This window comes from Schistocerca cancellata, chromosome 1 (genome assembly GCF_023864275.1).
Source record: "Schistocerca cancellata isolate TAMUIC-IGC-003103 chromosome 1, iqSchCanc2.1, whole genome shotgun sequence".
Lineage (NCBI taxonomy): Eukaryota > Metazoa > Arthropoda > Insecta > Orthoptera > Acrididae > Schistocerca > Schistocerca cancellata.
The window spans coordinates 1,163,913,062-1,163,936,836 of NC_064626.1; the positions used below are offsets into that span (position 1 = coordinate 1,163,913,062).

Sequence of the window (23,775 nt, forward strand, 5' to 3'; positions counted from 1 at the left end):
TATTAGAAAAAATTTGAGCAATGTTTACCATTTCATAACCAAATAATGATGGTTGGTTGTTTTTTTATGCTTCAGTTTATTTCTGCTGGATGTGGAGATTACTCACAAGTGTTCTTCAATATGGGAGCATTCATTCTTAAACTACTTCTCAAAACTAATGTTTATAAAAATACATATCTACAATGGCCCTTATTAGAAATAAAAAATGGCTACACGCAGGAAAAAACCTACCATGAGGCAGTAGCAAGCATTGTTGAATCAGGACTGAACTGGCAATACGAAATAGGGCGAGTATCACCTATCTGACTGCAATAGATGGACACTGCCTGAAGTTTCTTTTGCAGCTCTTGTCTTCGAGCTGTACGTGTTGCTTCAGGCAGATTTCTCTCTTCCCTCGCCTTCTCAAGCCGTACTTTAGATCTTGCCAGGGAATATTCTGTAGAAATATTCAGATTTAACACTTATTTCTCCTTTCTTGTAATATGAAATTAATAAATTCCTTATACAAATAGCTAAAATTAGCAATGTCATCAAATGCATGTTAGTACACTGAAGAGCAATGGCATATGTCTCTGTGTTAACTGTCTCAAGAACTCAGAATACCATTTAGGCCAAACACATAAAAGATCATCTTACGAGCTATCCACAGTCTTGATATTTTGAGTGATTCTGGTCCTTCATGATACCAAGTAGTTTCTTGATCTTTCGCTTGTTGCATCCTTTCCTCCTCCTCTTCCTGCTTTTTCTTAATTGCATCTTCACCCAGTCTGCAAATAGCAGATAAACAATAGATAATTAATAACTAGGTACATCCTAAACAGCAATAATTAAAATATGTGCTACATGCAGAAGAATTTCTCATTTTCTGCAGTGTGAGTAGGGAAAATGTAGTTGCACTTTTACTAATACCAAGAGTACTAGGACTGTACATTTCGGTACATTGGAACTCATGAATTCAATATAAAGTCTTTTTAAATTGTGGTTGTTCACTTGTTAACACAATGTAAATTGAGTTGGATATAATCACAAATTCCTGAATACATGTAAAAAATTTGTGTTCGAGTAACCTAAATTTAATAATAATAATAATAATAATAATAATAATTTTGCTCCACGAAGAGTTAAGATAAGAGATCACTTTAAGTTTAGGGATTGGAAGATTGAAATTTATAACATATTACTTTTTGTTTTAAAAGAATGACATCAAGTAGAAACTGGCGAGCAGAGGGGTAAATACTTATAAACATCTCTGATTGAAAACAATATCTATGAATAAAGTGTGTCATTCTTTCTGAAAATCTGTCATTCTGAAACATTTACAGAAAAAAGGGAGGCATAAAACTTTGCAAATTAAATTTAAAGACAAAAAAATTGTCAAAATAGCAATGAAATGTAAGCAGTGACACAGAACGCAAAAAATTATCTTCAAACATTTACAACATAGCTATTGCACATCTACTTTTCGTATCAGACAAAGCATTATATGCCTTCAGCACAAGCATAAAATCTGAAACCAAAGAAATGCTACATCAATAAATTATGCTATTTCTTCTACTTAACATTTTGATAAAATTCAAATTCTTCTAGCAATGAAATATTATAGACAGTGCAGATGTAGTGAACAAGAAAAACTTATTGTTCACACACTAGTATGTGTAATGAAATACTGACAGAAAAATAATTATTGCTACCAGATGGCAGTAGGTACAGGCACAACAAACAGGCAATAAACACCAGCATTTGCAATAAAATGTTCTTTCATCTGGTAAAAAGTAGGAAAAGATTTAAATTAAAGAGGCTGACAATGGCTTAAATAAGTCAGAAAGCTTCCTACAATCTCCAGTTAAAGGATAAGCAACACAACAAGTAAAGCTGAGAGAGAGAAACAAGACAAAAACTGGTGGCTACGGTTGTAAAGGAAAGATAAGTAAATACTGCAGAAGTGGCAGTGAGAAAAGGTAATTGGAAAAGCATGAGAGAATTGAGGGGGGAACTCGTATGACTATCCTCGTTTTTAAAACTGTCTTACCACTATCCAGTCAAGTAATATCACTAGTGAATCTTCACAAAAGGAGGGATAAAAGATGAATGTTAAATGTCTCGCTGATAATGACAACATTAGAAATGAACCAAAGGATTGGAATTAAAGGAATGGTGAATGAATGGAAAGGATCTGATAAAATGGAACCATTCCACCATTTATGTTAAGCAATTTAGAGAAACCACAGAAAACCTAAATTCGGGTCAGCAAACAGAGCTACACCAAAGACACAACAACCTATGAAACAGTGCATGCCTTATACCAGATGAGAAACAGCTGTTCTTTATCTTCTTGTGTTAACACCATGACTGGTCTACACTGATATCAGCAAAATAGAGCCATAGATTATGCTGTGTGAAATAATAGCATTGACATTTGTGCCTGCATCTCTTAACAGTTGATTTGGATTCTTTCTCCAAACACAAGCATTTTGGAATTAGATGTAGTTCACACCAACCAGTTGGCCTCACCTTACGAACAGGTGCTAATTGTTCTGGTGATTCTTTGCGTAACTTGTACTCACCAGCCACAACCCACTCACCTAAGTCATAATTTTCCATCTTTCTTTTATATTTTAAGGCTTATTTTGTCTTTTTCTTGTAAGTGGTCTCCTCCCCCCCCCCCCCGCCCCCCTCTCCCCCCAGTACACGATTTCAATTCCAGTCTGCCCTTGCTTTGCTGCTAACTCATGAACACACACTGCCACACCTTTTATTGTTTGCACCCTGATTAGTCTCACTTATTCCTACCACTTCTTTTGCCAGCTTACTCTTTTACTATAAAGTTAGTGCTTACCTAATTTTTTGTTAATTGCTGTGGTGCTCCTTGTCTGGTAAACAGAATATATAATAGTATTTTTTTCCTGATGGCAATTCTTCTGCACAGTTAAGTACATGAATTTTTGCTGTACGTACAGTAACATTATGAGCATCTTCCTGAACCAAACGATAATTTAATTTCAAGAAATATGATACACACAAGCAACTGGAGAAATAATATCTTAATTAAGAGATACAGTTCATCATCACTATTGCAGTCCAACCATGTTCAAAATTTGTTCCTGGCAAAAATAGAATTTTAGAACTAAGTTTTACAACAAAATTCTCTGCATATTTATTTGTAGTATCAGTGCCACAACAACAGCCATAACTGTTATCAATGCTTTGTAGAACATGTCTCCTCAACAGGGTGTAGAACAGTTTCATTTTGTTTTAAGACAGTGATAATTTAATAAAAGGTGTGCAATGTGTGTTCACAAGATGCTTAGGCAGCACTGCTGACTATGTTCCGAAAGAGCAATATGGTATCCATGGACTAAATCACAAAAAAACTGACTCGGTACAAAACATCATTGCCCAATGGTGTTTTGTACCAAGTCAGAACCATATCTATTTTTTGACTCTGCTGTGACTTTCAATAGCTACATACAGTACCTGGCTTCACTATTACCAGTGAGACAACATCAACAGTTTTGTCCCGTGAAGTACCTTCAATCTCAATATTGCTGTGAAAGCCATACAACCCCTCATAACCTTTGTATCAAATTTTGCCTACTCCACGAAATCTTTTCTTTTCCCCTATAACGAATTGTACACTGACAATAACATATAGGGATTTTTTTTTTTTTCAATGGGACTACTTAGACCCTCCCCTAAAGTTAAGATTCTAGAATTGTTTTACTGTCTTATGATCCCTTACCAAGTCTGAGTATCTGTTTCTTGATTATTCCAGGCTCTTGTAGACTCTTAAGATGACTTTCCATGTATAACACAGCCTCAACTCCAGCTGAAACATGAGGTACTGAATTAAGATTTTTGTGCTATTTTCATAAATAGTCATTACCAAAACGGAATTGCAGATGTTAGCTACTCACAGTGAATGTCACCATGTCTCTTATTACCTCTTGCTCTACACAAATTGCACTTTCACCATATAGCCCTTCTCACTACTAACTAAAACTGCATGAACAGTCCAGCGTATTAATTTTCACCTGTTCCATATAAAATCCTCTGCCTGCCCCTTCAGACTACAGTACTTAGAACTCAACAGAAAATTTCTCATCACCAAGCACTCATTCTACTGCTTAACAATTCTTCTGCAATTGCTCATCAATCAAGTCCAAAACAAGCTGTTTTTCATTAGTGAAGCTAATCATCTCTCCACAACTGTCTTACGATCAAAGTTCACCTTCAGTCACAAACTAGCTTACAATTAATGTCTCAGTATACAGTTACAAGCAAAAGGACTGAGCCAGTAATCTTCTTTTAATGAACTCCCCACAACATCTAGTTTTGGAACGACAAAGGTGGGTGCCAAAGTTCCCATCACAGCACAGGAAACTTTGATGGTTGTGCCAGAAAACTTAAGTATGAAAGACATAAATAAGCTTTGAAAATATTTTCTTAGGTGATTTCAAAGCTGTCTTTTGCAGCTCCCAAAAATTACTAACCACAAATGTCTATTACTAAGTAGAGCACCACAAATATATTCTTTTGCTTTCCTCGGAGTAAAAGTTTTAGACACAGCAAATTAATGGAGCATAAAGTAGAGGAATGTTTACAAAATGACTAGTATTCATTTTGAAGAACTGGGTAACACAAGTAGCAATACTCACTTTACTGTTAGGTACAGAATTGAGACTCAAATATCAATCTTGATAACCTTCATTCACACAGAGAAAATGTTTGATAACACTAACTGGAGCAAACTGTTGAAAGAGATGAAGACTTTAGGAAAAGATTACAGGGAAGAAACAATAGTCTTGCAGCTCTATGTGAATCAGAATTATGTCAAGGGAGAAGATCAGAAAAGGAGTAAGGCAGGGATGTGGCTTTCCTCCACTACTGTTTAATTTGTAATTAGGAAATGCAATGAACGGATTCTCACACGCCAGAAGTAATAGGATAACAATTAATGGAGAATACGTCAGAAACAACATAGCGTTATTGGGAAAATATGAAGAAGAACTACAGTAGGCACTTCACAAGATGAATCAATTTCTAATAGAGAAGTGTGCGATGATGCTCAACAGAAACAAACCACAAATCATGATGTGTGCGAGAGATGGAAAATACAGAGCATTCCAGCAACTTGAAGACAAAGTAATTATCTTCAAGTACTTTAGAAGTTGTATCACAGCAGCTGGTAGAGAAACAACAGATGTTAAAGCTAGAATAGTCCAGGCAAAAGAATTACTTATCCAGACACTAACACTCCTGACACTTAAACAGTGTCTCCTTGACTACCATGAAACTTTTCTTAAAGAGCTACATTTGGAGCATATAATGTACGAGACACAAACTTAGACCTGGGGAAAGTTGAAAAGAAAGACTGTAAGCTTCTGCGATGGGGTGCTGGAGGAGAATGTTGAAGATACCTGGGGCTGACAGGGTTTCAGACAAACTGCTGAGAGGAGCAGGAAAAGAAACCTGCTCAAAACACATAAGGAGGAGCAACATGGTTTGCCACCTACCCAATCACTGAGCCCAGTTCACAACTCTGATTGAGGGAATGAAGGAGGCAAGAAGATGAATAGGACAACTGTGACAGAAGTTCATTGATAAAATTAGAGCTGGCAGCAGACACAACAGCAACACAAAATGGAGGAGGTAAGAGCGAGTCAACCAATTTTCAGGTTGAGGAGAAAAATAAGAAAATGGAATTTTTGGTAGGTATTGTTTATTGAAGGATATTGCAGAAGAAATTAATACTGCTGATGTACTCAGTATCATATTCAATATCTGCAATTGATCTACAACATTCAGTTTCTTACTGGTTTCCCATTCTCTCTTTAATATGTTACACAATGTTGAAATACAAAGGCCTTAAAAATTTTGATTGGGAAAGAATACATAGTAACCAGCCTCTGCTCAGGTTTTCAAATTTATTCTATTATCCTTCATTGGTTTTGAGAGGAAATAATGTTACTGTTTCTAATGCATTAATAAGTCATAATAGCATACTGTCCAGATACAGTGGTCCCACAAAGTTATGACCCTATTTTTTTTATGACAAGTATGAAAAAGTGTTCAGTTTATAACCATGACATTGTACAGAATCCCAATCTGCTGGTGTCAAACTGAATGAGGGTCATCATGTTGAAAACCAGTCTGCTTGGAAATATTTTCATCAAAGAAAATGATCAATAGTGGCAACTTAATATATCTATTACATTAATTATGACTGTCTTGCCAGGCATTGAAGTCTGGAGTCAACACCATTCAATTCATTTTTTTAAAAAAAAGTCTTCAGTCTTTTTGATTAGATTGATGCCATGTTGCATCTCCTGCACCGTGTTAATCTTTTCATTAGTGCATAATTGTCATATTCAACAACGCCTATAATCTGTTTTCCAAGTTCCAGTCTTCTTTCTCTCTCTACTGTTCCTGTTCTTGGATGCTTATCTTCTTTCTCTCTCTACTGTTCCTGTTCTTGGATGCTACTGAAGATGTCCCATTGACTTGCCTCTTCTACTAGCAAGAATTTTCCATAGGCTTCTTTCCTGACCTAAACCATTATCTGTCTAGATAGTAGTTTAACAATATTTTAATATTATAGCACTTCAAACACTCAAAGTTTTTCTTCTCAGCCCATGGTCTCTGCTTCACTTTCATATAATGCTGTAGTCAACACACACGGCTGCAGTCTCTGGCAGCTGAAGCCACACTGCAAGTCGCAGCAGCAGTACATGATGGGAGAGTCAACTGGGTGAGAGTAAGGAGACTGGGGCAGAGAGAAGGACGGATAGAGGGTAGGGGTGGGGGATGTTGAAGTGCTGCTGGGGAGCATGCAAGAACAAGGTGGAGAGAGGGCAGGGCACTTAGGTGCAGTCGGGAGGTTAGACAATGGGCAGGGGAGAGGTGTGTGTGTGTGTGTGTGTGTGTGTGTGTGTAGAGAGAGGGGGGGGGGGGGGTAACACAAAAATAATGGCCAAAAAACAACTGACAGATCAGCTTCGCGGAACATGCTTTGCAACCAGGAGACCACCACGCTCATTTTGATAGGACTCGCATACTGGCAGCCACAAGTGGATGCCATGAAAGGGTGTACAGAGTGGCCTTAGAGATTGTTAAACATGCCAGGAATTTCAGTAGGAAGGAAGAGGGCATAAAACTAAATGACATCTGGATTACGAAGCTGAGGACGCTTACTAATCTTCCACCATGGGGAGATAGCAACAGCGGATGACAGCAACCAACAACAGTCAATTGAACTCAGCTATTCAAAGCCTCTGACACTACACCACTGCATGGGAGCATGCGTAATCAGAATTTTGCTGGTCAGTAGTGAGCCAAATTGTGAACTGGACACTCGAAGAATCTACGACATCCCCCACTGATAATGTCCTTCGCAGATGGGGACAAAACAATGGGTTTCAAAGTGAAATGCATTTGGACATGGCATAATAGCCCAGAATATTTGATTAATTGTGAGTTATGAAGGGCATCAAAGGAGTACTGGTCAATATTCAGGGATATGACAGGAACAATCATCTGAAATGAAACACTTCCTACAGACAAATACCCTATTCCAAATAGTTTATGAGACAGAATACATTTAATACACAATGCTCGTTGTTTTGTGTATTATTTAATACACTGTCAGGTTTACAATTGTAAAACAGTTGGTAAACATTGCATGTGTTTTACAAGTCATCAATCAAAAAATAAACATTTTTTTACATGTTCACCCATAAGCATTATTGTACATGTCACATTACAGCTGTTGTACAATTCACAACAAAAGTTTAAATATCCCACCAACAACTTCAATGCATTTGTGCACTCTTGGGAGAACATGTTGTGTTGTTTGTCAGAGTGCCTCTGCATGTTTCCTAATGAAGGCAGCAGCAACAGTTACGCAAGCATCCATTTCATCTTTTGTATTCACCTTTTGTTTGGACAACTCAAGACATCATCCAGCCACACAGAGAAGAATGTAATGGTGTAAGGTCTGACAATCTTGGTGCCCAGTTAATTGTACAATCACCTGTCATATGCCTGAATATTGACCAATCTTCCTGGGACACCCTGTAAATGTAGAATGAATTGATGTATAACACTGGACAGTAGGAACCGTTGGTGAGAGGGAAGTGCTATGTTAACTATATTCTATTACTTAAATCTCATAAAACAACTGTATTGCTAAGGAGGATTATTTTTTCAAATTTATTTTTATTACAATGCTTGTCAGGCTAATAATATGCTGCTTTCAGTATCAGATTTACAGTCTTGAGGAAACACCAAAATTTAATATATCTACAAAGAGAAAAATATTCCAGAATGAAGGGACAGCCAAAGAAAAATAGGAGAAACTTTTGCTCCCTACCTGGAAACAGCATACTGATGATGTGTACAAAAACTTAGGTAGTTACTAGTTTTCAGAAGCCACAGTTCTTTGGTTTGTCAAGTAAGAGATGAAAGGTTTGAAGGAAATACACTGTAAAGTAATTAAAGATCAAGGAAGTCACAACTGGGCAGAATGTGAGGGAATAAATGATTTATTTCTTACAGTGTAATCAGAATGTGCCCCTCAACCTAGAGTTTTAAGCCACTTTTACACCTGTTGGTCAGAAAGAACTATTAGCTCCAACCATTCACCATTCTTTTGTCAGATAATCCCAAGTTCTGGAATACAGTGACTGTCAACTTCTGCACATCTTACAGTGTAGTTCATGTTATAATACCTATAAAATACAAATAATCTATTGTACTACTCCTTCACAGTTGACAATACAGGACTACCTTGCTAGCAGATCCCTCAGGCGACTACGCCTGTCTGCTGGACCTTCCCCAAATAAGCATATTGGTTCTCCAAGTTGTCTTAGATTACGTTTCACCTCTTCATCATCAGTTGATACATTAATCTGACGTGCTCTTTTACGTCTTTCAAATTCTTCTAATAATGCCTGACGATCACGATTCATTTCTTCCTCGAGTTCCATATATTCTAAACATAACAAAAATGCTAGCTATATATTCAAGTAACATGTTAATATTTATCTAATGTAATAGTAATATTTGTTTGTATTACAAGACACATCCAGTTATACAGATATGTGTAATTATATAAAAATAACTTAACTACAGATATATTACAATATCATTCTAGTTTACTCTCAAAACATACACAATTGTTGACATCTCACTCGTACAATTTCTCTCACTCCTTTTCTTCATAAATTGCATGATGTATAAGTTAAGTAACATAATAATACCATGTTCCACATTTTAGTTCTGCACAAATAGTAAGTGAGTAGACAAGGCGTACTAAAATACTTGTGAACACTGTAATGGTGTGGTCATTGGCATACCATCAGAAGTTGGAATGAAATACAACTGGTGAAATGATGTACTCTTTTAACATATCTCAGTTGAATACAGTATGTTAGTGTTGCTCTGTGACTGGTAAATCAATAAACAAAATGGAGAAGAGCTTACCATTTAAAAACAAAAGAAAATATCAAAGTGGTAGAAGAAAGCTGAGACCATAACTGCTCAATAGAAGAGCAACGACAATGCAAGCTGGAATATGGAATAAACCAATGCAAAATGTGTAAGGGGGAGATTGTGGGAGATGTTCTGGGGCTGTTTATGAAAGTCTAGCAAATGACATCAATGTGAGGTTGAGGTTAGTAGAATCAACATATGTTGCTCTCTTACATCATCAGAAGTTTGGTGTGCATAAAATATATATATATTTCCAAATATTAAAAGAAGATGGCCATTATTAGAGCCTGGAGAAACGTGAACGGTTTTATAACTTAGCACAAGATGGTGAAACCTTTATTGGGAGAATGTTTTCCTATTGTGAGAAACAGTTTGAGTTTAACTGAATGGTACAAAGTGCACTTATGGTGTCTGCGGCTATCATATTGCATGTCTCTGCTGGTAATAACTCAAGTGATGAATGATGGGAACTGAATACAAAAAATCATGAGTCAGTTGTCATGTTGCCAGTTAGAATGCTTATTTGTAATTTCCTATGATTTGTAACTAAAGTTGGCTGGTATTTTGTTCTAGTATGTTAGAAGTTACCCACCTCAATGGAATTTTCAGCAAAACTGGAACCAAGATATATAAATAGGTTATTGAAATTAAATGACAGAAGACCAAGGATAGAATGCACACAGTTTGTGCCACCTAGATCTTTCCTGCCAACGCAAGCTTTTCTGGATTGCACAAGTGGGAGGAACTTCCCTGCAATATACTCTATGTTTCCATAACTCTACTGGCTTCAACATTTGTTAGTCACTGTCCTTCACCCCCCCCCCCCCCCCCCCCCATCCACTTCCTGTTCCCATTCTAACACTACAGAGCCCTCTATTTCACACGTGCATCTACAGTCTGGCTACGCTACACCTCAATCTATTATGGCAATAGTACTTTCGTCTTGAGATTCACTGGCTTCACCCATTCCCAACCAAATTCTCACACTCCAACCTAACCTATGTATTGAGCTAGGCTACAGGTCAGTCTGACAGGACATTAATTTTCTTCCCGCTCTTCCTATTGAAAGCAAATGTAAATAATTGGTATCTTCCACTGAAATAAAACATTACATTCAGTGATTATCACTGGCTACCATACACTACAACTCAATTGGCTATGACAATTATCGACCAACTTGCCAACAGCCTTGTTGCAGTTGTAACACCATTTCCCATCAGATCACCGAAGTTAAACACTGCCGACCTACGCTAGCACTTGGATGGGTGACCGTCCAGGTCTGCCAAGCGCTGTTGGCAAGCGGGGCTTACTCAGCCCCTGGCAGGCCAAATGAGGAGCTACTTGAATGAGAAAGCTGACAAGAGCTGGGAGAGTGGTGAGCTGACCATATGCTCATCCATATCCTAGTGACGTCTCTCGGCTGAGGATGACACAGCCGTTGGTAGGTACTGTTGGGCCTCCCAAGGCCTGTTCGGATGGAGTTTCGAGTTTGTTTATCATCAATGGACTGGCAACATTAGCAAGCAAAGCAAGAGCCACTGACACCTTAAGTGCATTCTATCCAACTGAACAGTAAGCCAGGAAAAATAAGTGCGCTGGGTGTTGAAATTCCACTCTGTCGTGTGCATATGGAAGTCAACTGAATGAGTCAGTAGAAGGAAGTGCTAACCTTCAATTTAATAAGGATTAGACTGATGGGTCAGTAGAAGGAAGTGCTAAATCTCAATTTAATAAGGATTAGGCTGATGGCTTTATCCGTCATGCTTTCGCATGTACAAGAAGCTGATAAACAGTAGTTCCCTGTGTGTCACTAGAAAACACTGTCTGCTACAGGGTGCTCCATTTATCTGATGACCGCCTGTGTGACACAGCAGATGCCTTACCCTGCAATCTGATGCCATGTTGCCCGACTGCTGCGGTGCAATGTGACTACATTTAAAATAACAACAAAAAAACGTTGTACTCACCCATGTTATGCAAGGAGATGCTGAAACTGCCTGCCATTATTTTCCATGCATTTCTGACTTCTACTCAAGAAATTATTATTCACATGATGTAATTCTCTATGAGATATTGAATTAATCGATTCATGGATATTATCCTAGAGTTCTTCTACCGTGTATGGATTTGTTGTGTACACTTTGTCCTTCAGTGCACACCAAATTAAAAATCACATGGAGTTGAGTTAAATCAGGACTTCTAGTGGGACAAATATTGCTACTAATCACCCTTTCATTGAATACATGGTGAATTGTGTGCAAAGGAACATTGGCAGTATGAGCCCTTGCCAAATCCTGTTGAAAATATGTGAAGCTTTGTTTTCTTTCACTCAGTTCATTAAAAAACAATTGCAAAATATTTTTACGTATCTTTCACTTGTAACTAAGTCATTAAAAAAACTGGGCCTGTTATTCTGTCACCACTAACTGCACATCACACCCCTATTTTCTGATCACAAAGGGGTTCCTCATTAAGCATAACAAGTCTATTTGCGCTCCAATGTTAACAGTTCTGGGAATTACCATACCCTTGTAAATGGAACCAAGTCTCGTCTGAAAACAGAATAAGGTAAGGATGCATTTCACCGTCATGCACTTGTTTTAAAACTCATTCACAAAAGTTAACCCTGTGTGCATGATCACCAGGTTGAAGTTCTTGTACTACTGATACTTTATGGGGCCTTAGCCTTTGTACAGAGGTGCACAATATTTTGTTTGCTGCAAAGACGTCTAAGACATTTTTCAGAGGAATTTTCCAGGTGCTGTGCAAAGTCATTAATACAAGCTTCTGTGAGACCTATAAGTCGTCATTTATGCTTCTTGTCTTGAACACTTTCCATCTCATAAAATTTATTCACTAATTTGTGAACTACATCAAAACTCAGAACTTGAATAGCTGGAAACTTCTGTCCAATCTCTGAACAGTCCGAATCATAAATAAACACTAATTGTGAAATTGAATAATTCACTCTTGACATTGTTGTGTAAGGAAACTTCAGTGTCACACTCATGATGCTTGTTTCACTACTCGAATGACACTGACTGACAAGGCACGTATGTCTACACAGCCTACACGCTAAAACCCACAAAAAAAAGGGGGAGGGGGGGGCATAGTGTGGTCCCACAGGACACATTTGACCAGCAGGCAAGGCTTGCACGGCCGGCCTGCAACACACCAGGCAGGCAGTCATCAAATAAATGAAACACCCTATATATAAACTGTTTTGTCTTATTGCATTCATGTTCTAGTTTTTTAATTCAATCAAATATATAACACAAAATATCTCAAAATATCCTCTTCTGGATAAACTTTGCAAGAATGAAACATTTTGCTTCTAATTGGAAGGTCTGTTGCCTAACTACCATAGTGACTTGTGAGTTTATCTTCACGATAATCATGTAGGATCGTGGAGTGTGAACCTTAAGGGACAGTGTATACCAAAGAAGCAGAACCTTGGGAAGATATTTAAACAGTATGTACAATTACAGTTGACCTTCGACAAAAACACTGGTCAAGAAGTGTCTAAACACTATTTGAAGATGGCAATTTTGAACACCTGTGATAACTACCAAAGTAAAAGGTGATGAGTATGATTTTTCTTACATAAATTGGTATATCAGCACAGTGTGATCATTTTTACACAGATTTTTTTCTTTTTCTTTTCCTGAAGGCTATACAGGGTGTTTCAAAATGAATATAAGGGCTTTGTAGCACATATTACGTTCACCCTACAATTATAAATAATACACCAAATGAAAGAGAAACACAAACAGTTTTTCTTACAATTATTCAGTGTGAACACCAATCACACATTGAGTCGACAGGTGAGTTGTTGCGAAACCTTGATCAATCTGTCAGGAGTAACTGTTGTAACAACACTTTCTAAAGTCGGATAGATCAGCTGGTATTGGAGGCACATACACATGATTGCGTCAGATCGTAAGTGAACGCAGAGGTCATGTATAAAATGCTGTGCCAACCAGTCCCTTGCGCCCAATCTACCGGTCGGATACAACTTCATTTAACCAGTCACGTACTGAGCTGTGCCAGTGAGGCTGTGCACCATCTTGCTCCCAAATAAAGATGGGTTGTCAGCTCCTTCCCATTGAGACACGGGCCATAGCTGTAGCACATCAAGATGAGAAACGTCAGCTACAGTTGATTCACCGAAAAAGAAAGGCCCATAAACTTTCCGCAGGGATATTTCTAGAGACTAAGTGCGAAAGACTCACACTCGTTCAACACTTTTTTCAGTCACTCTTTGTCATTCCATACTCTTCCCATTGTGGGATCGACAGAAGCATCCGATCCCACGCGTCGGCTTTGACCCGTGACGTAAGGGTGTTGTCGCGTGTGACGTCATGACAGCACGGAGTTTGGTTTGTGAGTGTGGCGTGTTTGTAGATGTCATCTTGTTGTGCTCTCTGGTGGTATGTTCAGGGTTTTCGTTTGTGTGGTGTAATGGGCTCAGTTTATTTTTGCTCATTATCCAGAATTGTTCTAGTGTCGGCTGTGTTTGTAGTGGAATTCGTTTCACTGAGTTAACGATTTTGTGTGAAGGTTAATTTAGTGTTGTTCGCTGTATGTCGTGTGGTAATTTTAGTAAAATTAATTGGTTGTTGTTTTTGTTCAGGAATGGATATGACGGATAAAATTAACAGTGCGCAGGTCAAGGGAAGTGATCGATCCCAATGTGTGGCTGTGTATGTTAGTGTTGGTATTGGTATTGGGAGATGTTTTTGAGCTATATAGGCCAAGGGAAGTGTTTGATCCTAATTTATGGGATCGGGAGCTGCTGTTGAGCTATATAGGTCAAGGGAAGTGACAGATTCCAGATGATGTGTTTAGTGGTATTTGGGGAATTTTGTGATGTCGGGTTTTTTTGTCGCTTTGTGTGGTTGTGTATGGGGGTGGGTATCTAAATTTGTTTATACTTAGTTTGCCCCCACCCAAAAACACCCCACTTCCAGCGCTCGTCCCATTAGTGTCATTAGGCTTTTTGCGGAAAGTGTGTATGTTTGTTTTTCGATGTATTTTTCCTCATAATGTGTACTTAACGGCTTTATATGCGCCATTTTGGAATCGTGGTTTATGGTCGTTTCCGCCATATTTCTGATGTCATGGGTCAAAGCAGACGAGCGGGATCGGACGCTTCCGTATTTCCTAACGACTTTATATGCACCATATTGGAATCGTGGTTTATGGTCGTTTCCGGCATATTTGTGACGTCATGAGTCAAAGCAGACGAGCGGGATCGGACACTTCCGTATTTCCCCATTGTGTACAGGTATACAAAAAAAAAAAACTGTTTGAGTTGCTCTTTCATTTTGTGTATTATTTACAATTGTAAGTTGAACATAATAAATGCTACAACACTTTAAAACCAGTAGGTTGTTTTTGAAACACCCTTTACTTTTGTCACCCCCATCAGAAAGAAGTGCTTACTATTATGAAAATTGAAGTACTAACTATTGATTACTTTCCTTGGTAATTGTAAAATACTATTCACAAAGGACAAAAAAAAAAATCAAATAACGGGATCTCTATTTGCCCTGGACTCACTATTGAATAACACATCATCACCCATCAACTTGGACCAGTGACGCTGTCAACAAGGCAAATATTTGTTAGCACTATGTACCCACTTGATGACAACGATGCCAGACAATGGCATATATTTTAACTGTCAAAGTATCGGAGCTCCTGAGGGAATGTTCCGAACTGGGGAGGAGATTCTTCTTATTAATGTCTTCAAATGTATTAAAAATTTGAAAATACCAGACCCCAATGAGAAAATAAGGGATTTTCATGGGTGCATTGTTATGACACATTGACTGACTCTGTCAAATCACAAGCAAATTACAACCAGACCTTGTGCTATATGACAGATCAGTCTGCCACAGCAACCCTCATTTTTTTACACACACACACACACACACACACACACACACACACACACACACACACACACACACACAAAAAAAAAAAAAAAAAAAAAAAAAAGAAAAAAAAAAAACTCATTTTTATGGCATTTTGTGGCTTTATCAACTCATAAGCAAACTATCATACCAAAATCACATAAAATTGTTACAAAAAAAAAATCACAAAATTTGTACCATCTGATATGTTGACATTCCCTGCCTCAGGCGGTGAAGATACCATTGCAGTTGGTGGACTGTCCCCATCACTGTCCACAGATGATGTAGGTGCACCAGTAGTTGTAGCAGCTGCAGAAGCAGCGGCAGCAGCATTCAGCCTATTCCGCTCTTGTTCCTCAAGAGAGCCATAGTGAATTGTCTTTTGCTTTTTTATGTACAGAATATCTTCATCATCAGACATGGTTTTTCAAGTTTCAGCTGAAAAAATCAAGATAATAGCAGCATTAAAAATGTGTATTATTAATAAAATAAAGAATGGAAATTTTTATATGATTTACTGGTACATTCATTATTGATTATTCAGGTTAAGGCAGACCTCAGACTGCTTGGATAATCAAAAAGACAGATAATCCAAAAGATAAATATTTTTAAAAGAAACTTCTATTCACAAAACATGGTACATGTTATTCACCCACAATTCAAAGAATGTTAGCACCATTTTACTAACACAGCGCTCCAAAGATCAGAGGCACTGAAAGTTAGCAAGGTCTCAGGACCAAATTAAATTGCTATCAGGTTCTAAAGCTAAATTAACTCTGTTCTATATTATAGTTCACCAAAGGTTCTTTGACAGACTAAACTCCTGCATAGTCACAGCAAAGTGGTAAACAAAAAAATTACAGAGATGAGTCCACCTAACGCAAATCTCCAAGAACTAACTTGGCAAGAAACCTATAGACAGACAGCCCGTATGACAAAATACAACACATTTCTTCAAACCTTTATCACTTTCTTTAACAGCTCTCTCACACAACAAGAGCAGGCACATATGCAGTACTAATAGACATTTGATTTGGATAAATAATGGCATTATGAAATCACATACTATGCTTTTTCATGTTTTACTAATTCTTTGTTTATAAATTTTTTAATCGGCATTCTGTGAACAATATAGTGACTCATTCCATGACCAAGTAGCTTTCGTTTGCACAATCCTAAGGCACCTGATTAAAACTTGATGTAGATAAACCACAGTGTAAACACAGTTTGAAAGACTTTTTGGTAGGCAACTCCTTCTACTGTAAAGATGATTATCTTAACAGAAACTCTTAGACCAGATTAAGTAAAAATATCTGTTAGCTTCCAGTTTTGACAACGCTTGGTCACATCTGTCAAGATTAGATATTCTGTGTATGATACGTTTATTAAAAGTGCACAACCATATTTCATTCTGACAGTGTGTTAATTCTGTTGATATTAGCAGCTCCCATTTACTGTAATGTATCCACATATCTTGACAATCTCCTGACATTCGTTCTGGGAAGTGAGTATTATATTCAGATGTTCTATGTCTTTTATGTTATCCTTTCTGGGATGTTCAATATCCACGAGAATCATCTGATTTTTGGGCCTATGGAACGAAAACTGAATCGAATCTGATCTAACCTAACCTAATAAATAATAGCATTACGAGTCTTTGCCCTCAGGAAGGCCCCTGCAACTCGGTCTACACGTCGGTTCGTTTTCGTATCTTGACGACAAGGCAGTATACCATGGATAGTTATGTGACTAACACCGGCGGCGGAAGCCTACACATTTGTTCAGAATACGGGGACAGCTTTCAAATTTCCGAAAAAATGAAATTTAGTACTACAGCGTCTGTTTATTACTTCAGGGCGTTAAACTGTCGATCACTCATAGAAATAGAATTACGAATAATTTTACACAATTTTGTCTAACAACGTGAAATCTACAAGAGTGGTGAAACGTGAACAAGTACTTCTTGAAAATGTGGGATGGAAGAACTTCAGAGTCGCAGCTTTCCCTGAAATGTGACTGAAAACTGTAAAAATGTCACTGAAACACGTCCCTTGTACACAGTTTCGAAATTAACAAATGTCTTCTGGAATCTGGGAAAAACTATCCATTTCGCATAATGTGTTTTGCTAACTAGAATTAAATACTTTCGATGGTTTTCAGCAAAGGGAACTCTGACACGACAAAAAAACAGCAGCAAATATAAGTCAACAAACGAGCACTGCGCTACTACTGTGCTTAATTACTGATACGTCTACTCTCCATTTTTTTTACACGTCTCTTCCCTGACATTAATCTCATTAATCTAGAGACACAAGATAAATATTTACTAGGAGGTCACGTGTGTTATTGAGTCACACGATTCAAACTATTCTCTTGATTTTTTTGGTAAGACTGTGATATATTTCAAGACAGTAAGTCTCAAAGCACATATTTTACTATTCGACATAATCCAAACAGACATTACGATTGACATAAACAACTTCCTTGCTATCCCATAATATTTTGAACGCTACCAAACACTTACAAAACACAGCAGCACACACAACTTGTAAACACAACCAAAGCACTTCAACGACAAAGTTTTGTCTATCCGCACATCTCGTCAAGGTATTCCGGGGAAGAACATTTTGCCACTGGTGTTGATATGTCGTCGTCCGCTAACATCACAAGTTAACCTATGACCACCACGCTCACTCATTTAACTATAGTGATTTTATGCTTTTGCGTTTTCTTAGCCTTTATTTTATAATCTTGTTTAGTTTTCATGAGAAACAGCAAATGTTGAGTATTTTGATATTTTTTCCATTAAATGTTCTTTCATGAGAGACGCCAGATATCTGAAGGGAAAAATTGTATAGCTGATATCTACACTTCACAACTCATCAAGCAGTTTTCAGTAAACGACCTTTTATTAAGCGAAACCGTCAGTGCAACCAAAGGAGAAAAACACAGTTGTTTATGATGTTTTTTGCTACATAGGAAAAAATACACTATGGACAAGTAAATGGGTTCTATGCATTCCTTTATAAATACTGTTTTATGTGTTTGTATTACATGATTTCTTCGTATTTCACACACTGCTAGTCGATGATTCAACTATACTTGAATCAAAAGTTTCTATTCTCATAGAAAAATGCAACTTGGCCGCTGCAAGTAAACACACAGCTATCATACTCAAAGCAAAGGAAAAACATCAGAAACTAGATCAAAAGTACAAAGTTAGTTAGTTAGTTACTTTTATGTTCCATGGATCATTTTGCACAATAAATCGTCATGATGAGGAACGAGTCATTTTACGTTCATATTGCAAATTAATTTGTATCTACTTGTACTCTAAACATCGCGATACAATTTTTTTCTCCAAAATGAAAACAAGATATACGTATCGAGTTAGCATTTCCTACCCACTACGTTTTACGCATTACAAACACAGAACTACTTCTAGGGGAAAGAAGAAGTTGTGAAAGAGAAACATTTTCAATTTATATTCAAATTTTATCTTGCTGTCTGTTAGACATTTTATATCATTGGGTAAAAGGTCAAACATTTTTCTTGCAGCTTTGTGCACCCTTTTCTGTGCTAAAGACAACCTTAATGCTGAGTAATGAATGTCATTTTTTCTTCTAGAATTATAATTACGAGGGTTTGAACTTACATAGTGGCCACTATCTATTCACAACCGATACAAAAGAGACCAAGGGATGAATACACTAAGCAGATTCAGAAGGATGTAGGTTGCAGTAGGTACTGGGAAATGAAGCAGCTTGCACAGGATAGAGTAGCATGGAGAGCTGCATCAAACCAGTCTCAGGACTGAAGACCACAACAACAACAACAACAACAACAAAAGAGTTATTGTTCGGGCTGCTTCCTTTCTTGATCCTAAGAAAACTTCCCATTTTTCTGGGTCCTTCTTGCTGCTCCAGTCTCTCCAAGCTTTCCTGCGAGTCTCTACCGCTTCGTCACATCCCTTGTTCCACCACCAGTGCGTCCGTTTCTTTTCTTCCATTCCCCATAGTTCAGCCTGTTTCACCATATTTCGCTTCATGTCGTCTCATTCATTGTATGATTCAATTCCTTCCTCATATCTGGATCGATTGTGTCTTAATTTGTCTCTGTCTACCTTTATGTTTTCTGTTGTTCTGTTCGTCTGTGGCAGTCTTTCCCTGTTTGGAATCCAAAGGCACTTAACTTCTGTAAGACAGTGATCCGATTCTATTCTTGTGTTCTTCCTGACCTTTGTGTTCATGATCTCTTTAGCATTTGTCCAGCTGATTGCTACGGGGTCAATTTGGAATTCCCCAAGGCGGGTGCATGGGTTTGCCCATGTCTTTTTCTTACACGGTTTGGCCCTGAAGTGTGTTGTCATCAATCTCATTTTGTGTTCTCGACACAGTTCAATTAGCCTTTCTCCATTTTTGTTTGTCCGCAGGTGTGCAGGGTACTCGCCCACTACTCCTTTATGTTGCTTCTCTCTTCCAATCTGTGCATTATAATCTCCTACTAGTATCTTTATATGTCTATATGGTACGTTTTTCAGTGTGTCATCTAGCTCTTCCCAAAAACTATCAGCACTTCCTTGTCTTTCCTGTTCTTGTTATTTGTAGGTGCATGTCCATTTATTATTGTATACTTTTTGTTCCCTGCTTGAAAAGTTAGTGTTGATATCCTTTCTAACCTGCTCTTCATTTCAGTTATGCCATCCTCGTATCTCTTGTCTACTATGAACCCTGTACCAAAGCATCTAGGTGTGTGTCACTGCTAACTGTATACTACACCTACCACATCGCTGGCAACAGGTTCTACACAACGCTGGTGACTACTTTGAAGGATAGTAACAGATGCAAACATGTAACTCTTTTGTATCGGTTGTGAATAAATAGTTAACACTTTTTAAGTTCCAACCCTCATATGTATCTCATGGTTCCTTTCGAACAGCAGTGGATTATTTACAACAAACTTAATGAGGGAATAAATATACTACGACACATTAGTCAGAATGCCCAACTCCTTAAACAGGTGTCTACAAGATGATCGCGTTTGAGCACCACATATTATTCTTACAGCACGTTTTTGGGCAATGGAGATATTGTTTCTTAAAGATGAGTTACCCTTGAACATTATTCCATATGACATAATTGAACGAAAATAAGTAAAATATGTCAACTTACTGATTGCTCTCTCCCCAAAATTTGCTATGATTCTAAGTGCAAATGTGTCAGAACTAAGTTATTTTAGGAGTTTGCAACTGTGTTTTTTCCAATTTAAATTCTCATCAATATGAACACCTAAGAGTTTTGAAGTTTTCACCCTACGTATTATTTCATCACCATGTGTTACACTTCTCATTGGTGCAGTACCCATAGAGGTGCAAAACTGAATATGATGTGACTTTGTGAAATTCAGGGTTAGGCCATTCGCAGAAAACCAGTCAATTATACTTTTGAGAACTTTGTTCACCATTTCTTCAATTTCTGTATGTATAGTGCGAGTGATTACAATACTGGTGTCATCTGCAAAAAGAACTAATTCTGTTTGTTGTACATTAGATGGTAGATCATTTACATATATGAGAAACAGTAGTGGACATAAGATTGAGCCTTGGGGAACCCCATAAGTGATTTCTTCCCAGTCAGAGTATTGTCCCTGGATTCTGTTGGTTGGATTACTACAAGTAAAACTTTTGGTTACATATGACATGATCAATTGGTTGGTTATACCACCAATCCCTTAAAACCTCAATTTATTTAGCAGTATACGATGATTCAGACATTCAAATGCCTTGGATAGATCACACAAAATACCTATCGGTATTATTTCGTTATTTAATGCTTTTAATATCTGGTGTGTGAACATGTAAATGGCAGTCTCAGTAGAACAACCCCTTTGCATTCCAAACTGTGATTTGCTGAGGATATTATTGTTGCGAAGGTGAATACTATTCTAGAATATATCACCTTCTCAAAAATTTTGGGAAATGATGTCAGCAGTGAAATAGGTGAGTAGTTACTGACGTCTCTCTTATCATGTTTCTTAAAGTGAGGTTTAACAATGGCATATTTTAGTTTCTCGGGAAAAATGCCTTGAGTTACTGATGCATTACATATTTCAGACAATAAAGGACTTGTTATATTGGAACAAAGCTTTAGTACTCTATTGGAAACATCATCAAAACCTGAACAGCTTTTATTCTTGAGAGAATGTATGACCCTATTAATTTGAGAAGTAGAAGTTGGTGGTACATTCATATGATGTAATTTTATGAGAGTTAGTTCTTCAACATATTGCTGTGATCTTTCTTTTGAACTGCCATTCCCTATGTTTCCTGCTATGTTTAAGAAATGATATTAAATGCATTTGCTACCTGTGACAGGCATATATATTTTAAAACCTTATCAAAAGTCTACTCTTCCAACACAGCCTTCCTGCAATAGAGCAGAGATCCAGGAATGTGAGGGTATTTATAGTGCACTTAGTGGCCTGTCTAGTGTAGACTGCTGACGTCACCTTTGCTTCCTGGTGACTTGGACACTGAATCGAGTGTGGCATCAGGCTTCCATGCCCAGCCCCAAAACTGGTTTGACTGGAGGCCTGTGATCTGGAGTCATCAGCTTCCTGACACTGTATGTGAGTGTACTGGATTGACTGGAATCCTGTGATGCGTAGTCATCAGCTTCCTGACACTGTACATGGATGTCTGTTGTCTGCATATTATCTGCACTGTGTGCTCGTTACGTTTTAGTAGCTTGAAAGGTCCAGAATACGGCAATTGTAACGATGGGCGCACTACATCTGCTCTTAACGTCATGTGAGAGCACGTTTTAAGATCTATGAGTACAAAAAGTTTCTGTTCGCCACAGCAGGATGCTGGTGATAGGCATAGCTTGGAAATTTCGAGTTCGATTTGCTCCAGCAATTATGATAGTTGTGCCCTCACTGCTGTGCCGAAAAAATCTCCGACGGCATGTGTAACGTTTCTCCATGAATCATCTCTGCCATTGATGCTCCAAGTTACAAGCAGTATGGAGGCCCATTAAGATCAGCAGCAGTGTGCAGGTCCAACTGTTTCATGGCACATACATGCATGCTTTAAAGGTCTATCTCATTGGTTGCAGGATGGTAGCTGGTACTGTGGTGGTGCTGCAAACTGCACAGTGTGGATAGACTGAGAAGCAGCGTTGACTCCAGTTGCTGCCCCCGATCTGTAGTGGCATGAGCTGTGAAAGGTCATTTTTTTTTATATTTTTACTGGACACCCCAAATACCATAACAGGGTATATTTTCAGTATATACCATCTCCTGTGACGAAAAGAAAAAGTACATACACTAGAAAATTCTGTGAGGTCTAAGAGCAATGACTTTGTAGCCTGAAATAAAGGAAATATATCCTTGTCTTTTTGGTAGATCAAAGTTTTAATGTCTGCTTTATCGTATCCTATTGTTCCGTGGATTACACGTGAGTTATATGTCCTCTTCTGTTAAATGAACAGTAATCCATTTCAAGGTTAATTGTGTTGGGAAACTTGTCCAAAATTACCTTTCATAAGAGTTATTGAGAGAAATAATCAGGTAATGTTAAAATGACCATCTTTTAATCGGACTCGATTTGTTTCATGTGATAATTTTGAATGTCATTTAGCTCCAATTTCTTTACTACTATTTTAAAAATTGTACTTGCATTGTTAACGAAGTCTGGATATTACACTACATTAGATTTTCATCTAAGGAATATTGCTTAATAATAATGCAGTTGCACTATTATTAAATGGATCGATTCCTTAAAGACTGTAAACCTAGACAATATTCTCTAATCTAATAAAAACTGAATGAAAACCCCATTGATATTTAAAGTATTTCATTTAAAAGGAGGAATATCTCCTACAGTCATTGCATTTACTCTTGTAGTGAAGGCAAAGATTAATTTGACTTTATCTTTACTATATTTGTCCATTTCATCACAACTCTCAATTAAGGAGTGGGCAACTCTCATTAGTAGTAGTAAGTTATGTTAAATTGGCCACCATTAACTAAGATGTGTTGAATCCAATCTTATGTATATGTGTAATTTCATGTCGTGTATCATTGTGTATTTAAAAATTGTGTTCTTTTTTACATAGACAACAATTTAATGTGAAAGATTACCCTGAAAACAGTAAGTAAAAGAGAATAGAATTGAGCAAACCCATGATGAAGGTAACAGGAAAATTTTTCATATTGATTGAAATAGTAAATTACACACTTCTGTGCAGCATTAATAAGGAAAGGTAAGAGAGTTACTGTTCTATCTTTATGTGTTTTTTTTTTGGTAGGAAGTTATTTGTGATTAAACCTGCCCACATTTGCATAGGATATTTCTTCTAATTTTTTA

The 23,775-nt window shown here is 37.5% G+C and overlaps 1 protein-coding gene across 3 annotated transcripts in view; it reads right to left on the reverse strand.

Annotated features, from left to right (window-relative positions):
• Positions 1 to 17,992, reverse strand: part of LOC126093662 (U4/U6 small nuclear ribonucleoprotein Prp4) — a 47,906-nt gene extending 29,914 nt beyond the window's left edge. The window contains exons 1-5 of one of the 3 annotated variants that reach the window (XM_049908737.1): positions 17,932 to 17,992; positions 15,606 to 15,845; positions 8,785 to 8,989; positions 637 to 767; positions 232 to 436 (exon numbers count right to left, since the gene is read on the reverse strand). In XM_049908737.1, the coding sequence (XP_049764694.1) occupies positions 232 to 436; positions 637 to 767; positions 8,785 to 8,989; positions 15,606 to 15,828 (764 nt within the window). In that variant the 5' untranslated portion in view covers positions 15,829 to 15,845; positions 17,932 to 17,992. Of the gene's footprint in view, positions 1 to 231; positions 437 to 636; positions 768 to 8,784; positions 8,990 to 15,605; positions 15,846 to 17,734 lie in introns of all 3 variants that reach the window. The other 2 variants (XM_049908738.1, XM_049908736.1) reach the window with 2 other exon arrangements.
• Between the last annotated feature and the right edge of the window lie 5,783 nt (positions 17,993 to 23,775).